This window comes from Meriones unguiculatus, chromosome 4, assembly GCF_030254825.1.
Source record: "Meriones unguiculatus strain TT.TT164.6M chromosome 4, Bangor_MerUng_6.1, whole genome shotgun sequence".
Taxonomy (NCBI): Eukaryota; Metazoa; Chordata; class Mammalia; order Rodentia; family Muridae; genus Meriones; species Meriones unguiculatus.
The window spans coordinates 93,280,199-93,295,066 of record NC_083352.1 but is presented as its reverse complement, the minus strand read 5'-3'; the positions used below and the strand labels follow the sequence as shown (position 1 = coordinate 93,295,066).

General features: G+C 51.3%; 1 protein-coding gene across 5 annotated transcripts in view; it reads left to right on the top strand.

The window, feature by feature from the left end:
- Positions 1-14,646, top strand: part of Fbxo21 (F-box protein 21) — a 35,716-nt gene extending 21,070 nt beyond the window's left edge. The window contains exons 10-12 of one of the 5 annotated variants that reach the window (XM_021642702.2): positions 3,484-3,695; positions 5,131-5,274; positions 12,402-14,646. In XM_021642702.2, the coding sequence (XP_021498377.1) occupies positions 3,484-3,695; positions 5,131-5,274; positions 12,402-12,729 (684 nt within the window). In that variant the 3' untranslated portion in view covers positions 12,730-14,646. Of the gene's footprint in view, positions 1-3,483; positions 3,696-5,130; positions 5,289-11,852; positions 12,370-12,401 lie in introns of those variants that run through there. The other 4 variants (XM_021642709.2, XM_021642725.2, XM_021642716.2 and 1 more) reach the window with 4 other exon arrangements.
- Positions 14,647-14,868: the final 222 nt, after the last annotated feature.

Below are 14,868 nucleotides of genomic sequence, written 5' to 3'. Positions count from 1 at the left end.
GGCATTGTCTGCTTTGGGGTCTCCTGGGTGTCCCCTCCCAGCATCAATCAGACCAGTTCCCTTTTCTTGTGGCTTGTGTGCCAGGTGGAACATCTGGATGCAGCGTTTTCATTATGGGCCAGGGTCCTTCTCTTAGTTCTTGGCGGCCAGCTTAGGAAATCGACACCCAAGACCGTGAGAGAAGTGCTTTGGGGCTCGTGTCATTAGACATGACTGCTCTCCAGAGGAGGTCAAAGGGTGCCCAGAGGGCACAGGGGCAGGAGTGCCACCTGAGGAAGGCAGCCTGCCAGAGGCCTGGGGGCAAGGGGTATGGGGGGCTGTGCAGAATGAGAGGAGAGTGATAACAGTCTGTGGGGTATGGGCCTTAGTTGATAAAAAGCATCTGTTCCTGAGCAGGAAACCTACAGGTTGCCTCGCTTTCTGCTTTTTATTTTATGAAGTCAGGGAGACCTGGGAAGCCTATCCTCTTGGTCACTGTGGCTGTAGTGTGAGAGTAGAGCCAGGTAGCCATGTTGGTAAAAGTTCCTGCTTTTGTTGAGAACCTCCTGTCCTCTCAGCTGCCAGTTTCCAGGTGCTGAAAGGCAGGATGTTCCCTCTGCAGTGCTCTGAGCCACTCTGAGTCAGCAGGTGCCTCGCTGAGGTCTGCTGTCTCTAAGGAGAAGCCAGTTGCCTTAGTGGCGCTCTTGACCCATCCAGTTTCTCTGCAGTGTGGGAAGCACCCTGTCTCCTTCCCTAGAACAAACGACTGAGCAGTTCCTATCAGCCCCATTGGGCCGGCCTTTGACTACCACCCCATCTATTCCCTGCCTGCTGACCTCACAGTGTCCACCGTGTGCTGACTGCCCACTACCTCCTACCTTTGCTCCTGTACACTGCCCGAAACTTGAGCTGTCACTCCCAGCCCTCCCCCAGGCCATGTTCTGGCCAGCAGCCTTTCTGCTGCTATTGCAAGGCCACAAAGTAGCCTTGCCCTTTCTCCTGCTTCTCTACTGCTCTGCCTGCTTCTGGACACTGGTTCCCAGGCTCCTCTGATCTCTTGTCTTAAGTTTCCCTGCCAAGCTTTACATACAGATGCTCTCCAGACTTCCTTTACTGCACTGTCCCAGGGGCTTCCTTTAATGCCTCCTTTACACTTGAATGGGGGAAGGGAAAACATGGCCCACTGGTGGCCCTCCTTGATGTATACGGCAGTCAGGGTCTCAGCAGGATAGACTTGTCCCTGAGTGGCTCCCTGCTGCCTTTGGGATGCTTTTCTAGCCGGGAAGTATGGTTCCCAGGTCTCTGTAGTCCTGCTCCACCTGCCTGTCCTCTGTCCACGTCTTTCCTCTGGTGCTCTCCACTGCACTTCTGTTGTGTCTGCTTCGCCCATGCTGCATTCCCTCTGCTGACCTCGAAGTTCCATTGCTGCCCCAACCTCCTTTCACAGGACCAAATTCTCCTAGGACAGGGGATACACTGTAGTCCCAATTAGCATTCTCTATGCTCACAGCACTGGTCTTGGCATGTAGCAGCTGCCCAGAGAAGTTCCTGTTAGGGAATGGTTGGGTGGCTGTTGTTCGCATGAGTGGAACACCTTACAGAGTTTTTGTCCTGAGACCAGCATGCTACTCTAGAAGTGGTGCTTAAGGCATGGACTGTGGTTGGGGAGGAAGTGCCAAGACAGGGTGTGTAGAACCTTTATCAAGGGCTCCTGCCACACCAAACTGCAGCCCCAGCAGACAATGCAGCAGACAGACAAGCAAGGGGAGGCAAGGACTCAGAGGAAGGCTTAGTGGACATGCGGTACTCATACATACAGGTCATCAGACTGGCAGGCTTGGGGCTGCCATCTGTGGGAGCCTGGCCACAGCCTTCTGTACTGCTGCTGTGTGTCCAGAGGAGGAGCCATGTAAGTGAGCAAGAGTGCCTCCTCCCAATCCCTGAGCTTGGGGGTTTTGTTTTGTTTTGATCTGGGTGGGACCTGGTTTGTTGCTTTTGGTTTTGAGGCAAGGGTATAGTATGTAGCCCACAGTGGTTCTTGGGATCCTTCCTCCCAGTACTGGTGTTAAAGATGTGAGTCACTACGTCCAGCCATGGTCTATAGCATTGGTTGGGCACATGATGCCCACTGTCAGCACTGTCCTTTGTGAACACACAAGGTCAAGTCACGTTTCCTTCTCCATGTCCCTTCACCCTCAGTCTCAAAAATCCATGCAAGAAGCCAACACTTCCTGCCTTACAGTGGGGCCACCTTTGTGCCGTGTGGAGTTTGTCTGCCTGTGCTGCAGGTCCGTTGGTGACCTCTGAGAAGGAAGGGGGCCAGCTCACTGGCCAGCACACACAAGGACAGTCACTGTTTACCGCAGAGTTTACACAGGCTCACTGTTAGATGGGATGCTCTGAGCTACAAAGGACGAATGCCATGAGCATCCCACCTTAGAGGTCCCCCTTCCCTCCTATACCCCGGAGGTGGGACGGGGATGGGGACTGTCTCCTGGTGGATTTTTGTTGACGCTGTCTTTGAAGTATTTGATATACTGGCACTCCACCCATTGTTCTGTATATTAAGTTGCATCACAGTAAAATATAAGATGCTTCTATGATATTGCCCTGGCACAATGGTGATTGAGACCATGGGCTGAGGGTCATACTCAGTGCTATATATCTTTGTAACCCTCTGACCTCAGACCAGCACTTAAGCTCATAAGCCAGATTCCTTCTTGGAAATCAGTAGTGGCTGTGCCGTCCCATGCCCAGTAGAGACCTCTAGTTAGTTGCCAGCAAATACCAGGAGCCTGCTGTATTGCTCTGGAAGGCAAGGTTGGCTTCAGGGTAATTGCTAAAGCTGGTGGATATGCTTGTGTGTGGCCAGAAGTAACTCAGCAGTGAAGCAGCTGGTTGACAGGTTTGGGCCTGGAGTGGAGGTTGCCTGTCACTCTAAGCAGGTGCACCTCAGGGCTTGGCAGACTGGAAGAACAGGCTTGTCAGAGACTAGTGTGTGTGTTCTGGTGTGCTGGTGTGCACACACACAAACTTTGCATGAACCTGACTCTTTGAGTGGAAGTACTGTGTATAGCAGACAGACCATGTGGGGTTGGCCCTGTTCATACTGCCAGCCTCAACTCTGCAGAGGTGACCACTTATACGCTGCCATCTGGAAGCTTGCTAAGCCTGGCTCCTCCCTCAAGTGACTTAGGAGAGGCTCACCCAGCTTCAAGACAGTTCTGCCAAGGATCTTTTTGCCTTGACTAAGGGGTCTTGGAATTTTCTTCTCTTAAAGGAAGAATGACAGGATAGAGTGGTTTCTGTACTTCAAAAAACAAACAAAAAACATAAACAAGTTGGCATTCCCCCAGCTCCTATGCTAACCAAGAATGTTTGGTCCCGTAAGAACCCTGGTCCACAGCGGCAGGCTATCACTGCCGGTCTTTGTCAGGCTAAATGGGTAGGTGTCGATCCCACGCTTCGGAAAAGAAAAGGCCTGGCGAAAATATTATCTCCTAGTCTTTCTGTCTTGTCTTGAAGGTGCTTGACATCCTCCAGCACATCCAGACCCTCGACCCGGGGCAGCACGGGGCGGTGGGCTACCTAGTACAGCACACGCTAGAGCACATTGAGCGCAAGAAGGAGGAGGTGGGCGTGGAGGTGAAGCTGCGCTCTGAGGAGAAGCACAGGGATGTCTGCTACTCCATTGGGCTCGTTATGAAGCACAAGAGGTGAGTGCCTGCTCTGGGCCTCCATGGCAGTCCACAGGCTGCCAGGGCCACGGCCACACCGCAGAGGGAAGAGGACCCCCAGAGCCACATCTTGCTACCTCAGGTCATTTCACTCAGCACCCGCCACAGGCAAGACAGCAAGCTGGACCCGCCCTGCACCATGCTTCTGACTGTGACATGTAATGCCTCAGGGACTCTGACTGCACTAGGAGTCTGTATGGGTTTGCTAGGCTTGAGCCTAGGGACTGAGCTTGCTAGGCAAGCTCCCTGAGCTGCAGCCCTCCCCCTTCTGCTTGACCCTTCTTCCCCTGCCATCTTTGATCTCGGTTGGCAGGGCTGTCCTGACCTATAGTTCTGCACATGTATGCGCACCTGGCAGAGTTTAAGACCAGAGTGGTGGTGTGGGCTGCTGTCCCACGAGTAGCCTGGGAGCTGTGAGTGAACATCCCCATAGAATGCCCTTGGCATGCTCGTGCAGCAGGTGACACTTGGTCCTCAGCACTACCTCAGTGGCAAAGGAGGTTCTCTGGCCACACAGTCTTCCTTGCTGATGTGGCTGCGCCCCACTCCCTCCGTTGTCGGTGAGGATAAGCTGCAGAGCTTTCCCTGCTAGGAACTCTGATGTCCATTCATGTAGTGAACTCTTTCTTCACTTTTATGAGAATTTGTGAACATATGTAAGAGTGGAGAAAAAGGCACATGAGGCAGCTGAAGCTCCCAGTTCCATGCTTCAGCAGTGAACCACACCCTTTTCCTCTTCTCCTCCTGCTCCTCTTCCTTCCTCCTCCTCCTTGGTTCTGGACTAATGAAGCTGACGTTGTACCCGTTCACCCTAACCTTCTGTAGAGGGATGGGGAGGACTCCACTCCTCACTCTCATTTCCCTGCATTTTACCAAAGGCAGGAAGCAATTTCCTAGCCTCCTTCCAAAGCTGGGTGGATCAGAAGTTTTTTGCATAGTAGTTTGCTTAGTTATCTTGGTTTTAGTGTCTTCTGATTCCTTCCTTCATGGATCTCAAATCACACAGATATTTAGTTAGATGTGCTCTGGGGTCCACTTTACTCAAAATATTTTTTTCCTTAAACTAGGCATGGTAGCATCCATCTTTAATCCAGTGTTCAGGGGCCAGAGGCAGGCTGATCTCTGAGTTGGAGGCCAGCCTGATCTACATAGTTCTGGGCCAGTCAGAGCTACGTAATGGGAACCTGTCTAGAAAAAGCAAACAACAACAGCAAAAAAGGTTATCCTTTTGTAAGTAAAGGCTTTGTTGACAGTAAGGGGGCTTATAAAGAGGGACAGGGTATACTGAAAAACGGCTTGACATTAGGTAAAAGCAGGTACTGAACAAAGGCATGAGAACCCCAGCCAGGCTGTCCTGACTCCACTGTGGCTCTGAGGCTCCCGGGGAACTCTCTCTGTCTGTCCCTGCCCCCAGGTATGGCTACAACTGTGTGATCTATGGCTGGGACCCCACCTGCATGATGGGGCACGAGTGGATCCGGAACATGAACGTCCACAGCCTGCCGCACGGCCACCATCAGCCCTTCTACAACGTGCTGGTGGAGGACGGCTCCTGCAGGTATGCAGCCCAAGGTAAGGCACTGACTGGGCCTCCGCCGGCCCCTGGCGACCATGCTGTGGGCAAAGCCCACCAGTGTGTTTACGAGTGGCAGCTGGCCACAGCTAGTCACAGCTAATTCTTGTTCTGCTGCTGACTCCTCAGCTTGCTCAGTGTCCACAGCAGCCAGACTCCTGGCTTCCCTGTCTCCCAGGCCTGGCCCAAGGTCGCCCTCTTGTGGCCGCAGGTGGAAACGGCACTCCTAGCACAGGCAGTGCTGTTTGCTGACCCAGGAAGTCTTGAGCCAGGGTGGGAGAGATGGAGCTGAAGAATCAGAGCAAAGACTGCAGTGTGAGCCTGCCTTCTCTTGTTCGTGTCCCTACTTACTTCCGTTTTTGTTTAATACACCTGACCAGGAAGGTGCCCCGTGATTTTATTAATAAGAGGGAACTTGAATATTGATATGATGGACAGGTGTGGTCTTGTAGGTACTAAGTCTGTTTGGGACCTAGGCTCTGCATTTCACACATGAAAAGCCTGGAGCTCGTGGAGGTCATCTCTGCTTTATCCACCTAGAAGAATGTGAAGCCAGGAGCCCGGTAATGGACTCTGACCTGAATATCAGGCTTGCTCTAGCTGCTCTAAAAATACTGAGGGCATAGGTAAAAATAATCAGGCATAGTGGCACACACCTGTAGTGACGCTGAGGAGTCAGAGGCAGGCAAATCTCTGAGTTTGAGGCTAGCCTGGTCTATAGTGAGTCCAGGTCAGCCAGGGCTGTTACACAGAGAAACCTTGTCTGGAAAAAAAACAAACCAAACCAAAACTCAAGGAATGAAGTGTCAAGATTTCAGAAGGCAGGAATAGTTCCCACATGAGTGATCGCAACTCATCTGAGGCCAGGAGGACCCCTGCAGTACGTCTGTAGGGACCTCACTAACATGGGTTCCTGGGTAAGGAAAAGTGGCCACCATGCTCCTAGAATGTTCTGGGGGCTCCCACAGCACAGTCTTCAGCCTTTGAAGCTGAGTCCAGTGAAAACCGAAGCTCTCCACTTCCGAAAGCTAGTGTTTTAAAAATGTCCCAGGGCTTTGCTAGGTGATGGGTGAAGGAGACTTTCTGTCATCGGCTGCGGCTGTGGCTGCGGCTGCGGCTGTGGCCGTACCAGGTACAGCAGTTGTTCACCCTGTACAGGGCAGGTATGAACATCTTTAAATAGGGTATTGAGTTTTCTAGAAACAGCCCTTTAGTTTTGGTTCCTTTGCTTGATGCCCTTTGTAAAACCAGCAGTCAGCTTTTGGTGTTGTGAGTAGGCCCTGCTGAAGCCAGTAGTTTGTAGTCACGGTGCCAAACAACTGAAAGAACAAACGAACTATGTGGCCCATTGACCCAGTGAGGTGGGAAGTGGCTGTGGTTATGTTGGCTTTTGCTGGTTTCCGCTGGCCCTCCTGTTGGCCACAGGACCGTGGTGTCTCCAGAGGGCTGCTGTTGATGGTTGTGGGTGCAAGGGGAGTAAAGGGTTCCTCCACAGCCACACACACATGCATTCACGCTCCTTCCTGGACAAACCCCTGTCTCGAGTACCTTATGAAGGGTTTATTTATGTGCTGGACTTCCAGCCTGGGCTCTCTGCTGCACGGTCTTAGCTGTCTCCCAAACGTTCTGAACTAGAGCTCACCATGCCTGCTCAGTAGGCGCGCTCCACGTACTTCAGTCACCGCCAGTTGGTTCCTCGTCTTGTTGTTTCATAGACGAGGAGAGGTGGGCTTTCTGCCAGCCTGTGAAGGAGCGTGATGGGATCCTGTCTGGTGGTGCGCTAGAGCTGCAGCAGCACACCTGAGCCACACGGCTAACAGCTCCTGTTCCATCAGCATTCTCACTTGCCCAGTTGTCCCAGGACAGCCCTCTGCAGCTTGACAGGCTCTAGCCAAGAAGTTCTGCTGTGATTTACTCCCTTTGTGAAGCCTTTCCCTCAAGGATACCTTCTCACTAGCCATCCTGCTCCCCTGTGCCAGGACTTGGATTTGGGTTTTTGTTTTGTTTTGTTTTTGTTTGTTAGTTGGTTGGATTTTGTTGTTGTTTTGTTTTGTTTTGCTCACTGTCTCTTTACCTATGCTCTATCTGTGACCCAGCAGTGAAGTCTGAGGTCTGACTACATGGGCATAGCTACCCACCAGGCCACCCCGCCCCAGTTGATGCTGAGTTCAACTAGAAGTAACTCTGCTTCTGGCTTCTCTAGTTAGCAGTCAGTCCATGGGGTCACACTGTGTCCTGTGAATGTCGCTCCGCAGAGACCTGTACACTGCAGGAGTACTGCAGCTTGAGGAGTGTCTGCTGCGCCTGCCCAGTGACATGAAGATGCTGTTTCCTGATGCCTCCTCCCCTCTCCCGCTCCCTACCAGAGTCTTGATTCTTACTCCAATGTGTTTTGGTCTCTGGGGACAGTTTGATGCTCACAGCCCATTGCCATAGGATAGAGGCTTTGACAAGCTAGATGTTTAATTTTCTGAGAAAAGTTATTGTCAGAGTGTGTGTGTGTGTGTGTGTGTGTGTGTGTGTGTCTGTGTGTCTGTGTGTCTGTGTGAGTGTGTGCCGTGAGCAGGGGATATACATGTTCCAGGGCATGTGCTGGAGGTCAGAGACAACTCTGGAGTTGGTTCTCCCCTCCCTTTATGTAGGAGGCAGGGATTGAACTTGGGTCCCCAGGTTTGTGCAGCACATGCTTTTACCCACTGAGCCAGCTCAAAAGCCTGAGAAGCTACGTTTTTGTTTGATTTTGGTTTTGGTTTTGGTTTTTCCAAGACAGGGTTTTTCTGTGTAGCCTTAGCTGTCCTGGACTCGCTTTGTAGTCCAGGCTGGCCTCGAACTCACAAAGATCCACCTGCCTCTGCCCCCTGGGTCCTGGGATTAAAGGAGTACACTAGTTTAAGTTTTGGCAATTTAGGATTGGATGAGGAAGCTATAAAGTAAGATAATTGGTTAGGCTTAGGTGCTCAGGCTTGGCAGTCCTGCCAAGTGTGGATGCAGCTGCAATTTAAGGTGGGGGTGGTTAGCTCATCCTTGAAGATTAGGGCTGCGGGCTCTTGGCTGGAGGTCAAAAGCTACTCAGAAGAAGTCTAGGTTTGTTGCTAAGAAATGCTATCTCAAGGACAAGGGTCTGGTCGTTCTTTTGCTGAGTGAAGGTCATTGCTTGCTTGCCCCTTGTTTTTATATCTGTCCTCACAGATAGGGTCACATTCCTTCACTCTCTGGAAAGGTACTAAGAGGCTTTAGCTTAACCTGGACCTAAAACTCAAAACTATAGGCTTTAGAGGACATATAGGTTACAAAGTTAGTCTAACCCTTTCACCACGCCCAGCTGAAGCTATGTTTTTTAAGAGACTTTATTTGGCTTTTAGTTATATGTGTGTCTGTGTGGGTATGTGTGGGTATCTGAGTACAACGCCTACAGAGGCCAGAGACATTGGGTCCTCAGGAGCTGGAGTGATGGCTGAGCCGTCCACACAGATGTTGGCACCCGACTTGAGTCCTCTTGAGCAGGTGCTCATACCTGCTGGGCTGTCTCAGAGGCCACGAGCTGTGTTTTTAAACTACACAGGTCACTCTTCAAACATTTCTGGGCTGATTTATTGTCTGTATTGTTTATTTTACTTCTTTTAATTGAGTTGTCAGTGATCCCAGTTCCCTGAGAAAAGGCTGTTAGCAATGTCACCACCGGGCACTTAAAGCTTGTGTGTTGTCTTTGAACTTGTTAGAATTCCTCAGTCTTGTGTGTGACTCCCTGCTCCCACTAGGGGGAGCACGTCACAGCACTTGGCTCCTGGCCCTTATTTCATGGCTGCTGCAGAGGTGCCTTGGGAGGAGTGTGCCGGGAATGCTCCTCTCAGAAGGTCAGGGGTAGTTTGTTGGTTAAGAAGAGGCTCTTGGAGTGGTTTTGAGCATAGGAGCCCTAGCGGGTGGCAGTGCGCCTTCCATAACTTTCGTCACATCCTGCACTGCCCTTTCCACCCCAGCCCCACACAGTCTGCTCCTGCTGACATGTATGGTGCCAGGGTGAGGATCTCTGCAGTAGGGGTGAGGGGTAAAATGACGTTCGATCATTTTAGGGGACCATTTGGCCACCTCTTGTTAGATTCTATTTGGTGAGGTGGGCATGGACTGTCACGTGCATGAAGAGATAAGAGTACAACTTGTGGGAGTTAATTCTCTCCAATTCCTGGGTCATATTGAGGTCTTCAGGTTGGTGACAAGTGTCTTTACCCACTGAGCCATTTAAGTGGCCTGGCATTGTCTTTTTAGTGGTAAAACCCCCAAGCATTTGCTCTTTTTGGTGGCTCCACCCACGACCCCTTGGCTAGAGACACATCCACACTTAGTATCAGGACGTCTGTGGTCTCTTTTGAAACAGTGGAATAGAAATCTCTAGAATGTTGGGTAGCAGGTTAACATGATGGAAATAAATACTTAGTGTGCATTTGATATAGATAGCAACAGAAATGAACGACAAACTTCAGGGTGTGCTGGACACATCAAGAGTAAAAGGACACCTTGTGCCATTGTCACTCCAAGAGGGAGGTGCTGGACCAGCATCCACAGAGGACTAAAGGTGGTGCTTCTGTTGTGTTTCCATGGAGCCAGAGGAAGCTACAGATTCAGTGTTAATAAGCAATCGCATTCCTCTGAGAGCTGCAGTGTTCGTGATCCTTAGAGTTACTATCTCAGAGGCTTACAGGTGACAAATGCTCCCTCCAGATGCACAGGCACTGGCTCCTTCATTCCCTTCTCTCCTGTGAGAAGCTTGTTCAGTCTCTGTGCTTGGGGTGCACAGCTGTGATCCCTGCACTTGGAAGGCAGAAGGAGCATTAGTTTGAAGCCAGCCTGGGCAACTTACTCTCAAAGTAAACATAAAATCTAGCTGGGAGTACAGCTTGAGTGTAGAGCCCTCACCCAGCATGCACAAGACCCTGAGCTTGGTTCCCCAGTGCCACAGAACAGACTCTGTTTTATGTTCTGCTCTTTCGCTCCACGGCAGGCCTGAGGGCCAGCAGGCCAGGGCACAGAGTGTGGCAGGAGGTGGGCCCAGGTAGCCCAGAGCGTGTACTGTTAGCTCCCAGGTTTCCGCCTGCTGTTCTTGCCTGGGCTTCCCAGAGCAGCCACTTGTTAAAGCCATGTTCAGAAGCCTGCAATAGCTGCCTGGCCACGTTGTTCCCACAGAGCTCTTTACCCCTCCCCCAGGCATGCAGAGACCACTGTTTAGCACCTAGAGAGAGAGCAGTGGTCAGGGCTGCACAGGTACAGGAGTTCTGTAGAGCAGATGGGCAATAGAGAAGATAATCCCCATGGCTAGGCCTGTGCCGTGGCTGCTCAGCAGGACCCCTGAGCCCCCGAGTTATCCAGAGCAGCTCCCAGGTGTAAACATCAGAAATGCCTTCAGACTTTGGGGGATAAGCAGCTTCCCTTGATCCCTACTACATTAGACAAACCAGCCTCAAGGCTGGATCAGATTCCCCCTAACTGTCCTGCTGCAGTGAAATGCTCCCTGAGTGCAAGGACCTTCCTCCCTTTGAGTCCAAGGCTCTCTGCTCCTGCTGGTGTTTTCTGTGGGGCATGAGGCCTCCGCAGTGGTCTGCTGTGGTCGGAGCCCCAGGAGAACACACCAGGCCACACACACGGGCTCTGGTGCTGGGCAGTGCAGCAGTGGTGTTGTGACCAATCCCTGGAGGGGGCTTTCGTTTTACTTTATATTTCTCAGTTTGTCCCCGTTACAGCCCTTGAAAGTGTAAGACGTGAAGAGACTGACACTGTCCATATCCGCTGTTTGCCAGAGGGCAGGTGGGTGGGCAGGCTGGCTGGCGTGTAGACAGCCGAGCCCTCCCATGCACATACATGTTCCCCTTTAGCTGGACACCGTCTGGGTCTGACCTGGCCAGAGCCCTTGGGCAGCCCTTCCACATGAGGTGGGACCAAGATGGCACTGCACCATGAGGCTGTCACAGGGCCTAGGCAGAGTAAGCTCCAGATTCAAAATTGCCCTGCCGCCTACAGTTGCAAGGCCTCCTGGTGTTTTCTCGGGAGGGTACTTTGACTGATGCAGAGCCCTCCCTCCTGGTGCACAATCAGGCCCTTTGCCAACACACTAGGTATGTCAGGATGCTGATGATTTCCCAACAGTGTCACTTCTCACAGGGCATGTCCTAACCCATGCTGAAGACGCTACCCCAAGTTCCTCCAGACCCTCCAGAAACAGGTGGTTGGCCACAGTGTCTGCCTCTCAGGAGACAAGTGTTCGGGACAGTTCTGGCCCTAGGAGAGCCTCTTGGTGTCTGGGGCCTTCCTGTTTGCTGCTGTGGCAAGCCTTGCTCAGGGCCCCACTTAACGTAATTTTAGAGCGGGGCTGTGCCTGTGCTCCAGCCTGGGACAAGTCATGGGATTCTGTGTGGTCAGCGCCTGCCTCTCTTGGTGGGTCTTTCACAGCAATAGGCTTGTCTGGTCCCCTGTCTTACATGGCTGAGCCATGAAGAAGGGCCTTGGTCTTTTTGTGTAGCACCTGGAAAATTTGTTCTCCACTGTAAACGTCTGTGTTCTGTCCCTTTCTCCAGTGCCAAAGCCACGATCAGGAAGGAGGCAGCCAGGCTCTTCTAGGGACCGAGCAGGGTGTGGATGCAGCTGCAGCCACCAGCTCAGCCAGAGGTGTGGCCCCAAGTGAAGGGTGGCTGTGTGGCAGGGGCTCCTCTGTGACAGGCGGGTTTGAGACTGACAACCCAGTGATGGGTGGTTCTCACACTCGGCCACTGGCAGAATGTACGGGTGAGAATTGTCCACCCAGCTCCAGCTGTTTGCTAAGCCAGACGACAGGTGCAGAGAGCACCCCAGAGGCACCATGGAGAGGGTTGAAACCAAACATGCCTCTCAGAGCATAGGAAGATATGTCTTCTGGGCAGAGCCACAGGGAAGGGATCTGTGTTACCATTCCTGCCTACCCCCAGTGGCCACCTCTGCCATTTTCTCTTGAGTCCCTGTAATAACAAACCATCTCTGGCGGTAACTTTTGCTCTGTTTGAAAAGCAGGGTGGCAGGAGGGTTTCAGCAGAGAGCCACTGCAGAAACCGAAATGCTAACAGCATTGTTCCGTCCCTCTTTGTCAACAGAAAACCTGGAATACAACGTGGAGCCTCAGGAAATCTCGCACCCGGATGTGGGACGCTACTTCTCAGAGTTCACAGGCACACACTACATCCCAAATGCAGAGCTGGAGATCCGGTACCCCGAGGACCTGGAGTTTGTGTACGAGACAGTGCAGAACATTTACAATGCAAAGGAGGACACAGCCGAGTAGACTCAGGGGATGTTACATCTTTGCTGCTTCTGCTGCTACCTTCTAGGGGAACAGGATTCCTGAAGGACATGTGCTGCTCCCCCTGGAGTCAGCACAGGACAGCCACTTCACCAGCAGCCCTGGCTGCCTCCCCAGTTTAGATGGTGTGTGCTCCTCCGGCCACAGAGACAGCGTTGCTCTCCGCTACACTAGTGAATCAGTTGAAAGGCACCGTGTCCAGTGGCATGGCTCGTCTGCTTGTCCCGTGGTGACAGTGTGTGACATTCTGTCTTCATGAGGTCTCACCGTCCACACTGCTCTTTCATCCCCTTCGTATCCCTGTCTCCATCTACACTGTGTCAGCGTTTCTCCGGCTGGACAGACGGGGTCCATGTTTCCTGCTCCCTGGCACATGGGCGTGCCCTGAGTCAGGACTGCCTGCCCCTTTCCTTGAGTTTGGTTGTACTCAGATAAAGGCGTAGGGATGGGAGTCAGAATGATTAGAATTATTATTTTATTTTTTTGCTAATACATGAAACACAGACTTCAAGTGTCCCCCCCCCCTTTTTTTCTTTTAACTTAAATTGGACACTGACAGCTTCTCCCTTCTCTCCCGCTGGGTCTGTGCCCGCTTGTGCCCGTCATGAGCTTCTGTCATGTTACATTGGTTCTCTGAGCAGATGCACAGCAATGGCCTGAGTGCTGTTCTCCACATTCGTCAGCTGCTCCTTTAGGAAGACTGCTCCTTGTTTAGCCTTGGGAATCCACTCCAGTGTCATGAGTGGATCCTAAGTTATGGTCTGTTTCAGTAGTGAGGCCTGCAGATGAAAATTGCCCTTAAAACTTGTACCTACTGGTCCCCAAAAACTTCTGGTCAGGAGAATTAACTGAAAAAGCCTAACCAGGGGAAACAGGTTTCATGCCCTTGTCACTCCTTAGACTCATATCCAGACCCTCCATTTTGAGAGTGTTGGGCTTGTGAGAAAAGGCATGCATGCTTTGGGCTTCAGGCTGCCAGTCTTAAGGCTCCAGGACACTGGCTCCAGAATGAGGTCTAGCCTTGGATCATCCCTGGCTTCTTTCTGCCTGATGCTGTGAGTGTGAAGGGACTGAGCCTTTAGCAGGTCCCAGCGGGTGCCACCTGGTTCTCAGGCGAGCTGTCCTGTAGGAACTCACCCAATGGGCTGACAGCACTTCCGCCCTGCGTTTAGAATAATGTTGCTCTAGAGTATGGGGCCCCAGAGGGCTGCCTGCCATGCGCGCCTGCCTACCTTCTGCATGTGCATCCTCACGCCACTTCAGATGACTGTTCCCTCCTCGATTGCCCTCCACCACCCCAGGATGGCTGAGGGAGACCCTTAGGCAGTCTCCAAAAGGCTGGGAAGCCTGAGGCTCTTGCAGCAGCCGATAGGCTCTTTCTTGTCCTGTCTGTGCCTCACCCATCACAGCCACTCAGCGGCTTTGCACTCGAATTTGGGATTTGACCACTCAGAGCATCTGCCTGAGGTTGGGGGATTTTATTTACACCTACTCACTAAAAGGAGAAAATCAACCCACAAGGATTCACACCCTTGCATCCCAGTACTAAGCCACAGAGCATGCTGGGAGTTTCATTGCTAGGCTTCTTTGATTTCTTTTTTTTCCATAGAGAAACGTCAAAGTTGAGAAAGATGGCTTTCCTCCCTGACCTGACTGTAAATATGTACCTAGACTGTTTTTAAATGTGTTTCTTCACGAAGGCTTCGTTTGGCTGAGGAAGCCTGTATCACCTGTGTAAGTTGGTATTTGGGCACTTTATATTTTTCTAAAAATGTGTTTTGGATCCTGTACTCTAATAAATCATAAGTTTCTTTTTAAAAAATTTTCCAAAAGTTTTCTCCATTTTAAAAAACCTTGTTATGAAAAGTAGAACTTTCACAATGTTAAATTTGCTAAAGATTTGATTATAGCAACTTCTAATGAATGCCAAGGTTTGGGGGTTTTTTGTTTTATTTTGTTTTTGGGGGGTTTTTTGTTTTTGTTTTTTTTTTTTCTTTTTGTACAACAATTAATAAATGAACTTACCAAGAGAAACCACACCAGTGGCCTGCCCACTTTCATTCAGTATCAAGACAGAAGAAAGCAGGGTCTCTCCTGATTGAGGTTAAAAAAAGAAAAATAGCCAGGCCTAGTTTTCTTTTAACATTTGCCGAGTGTCTTGCTGAGTGTAGACTTTCTGGACCCTGGTGACGGCTGGAAGAAGTGGCCAGCTGTCAGGGGAGCACTGCTCTTGTCTACCAACTGAGAACTGCTATTCCAGG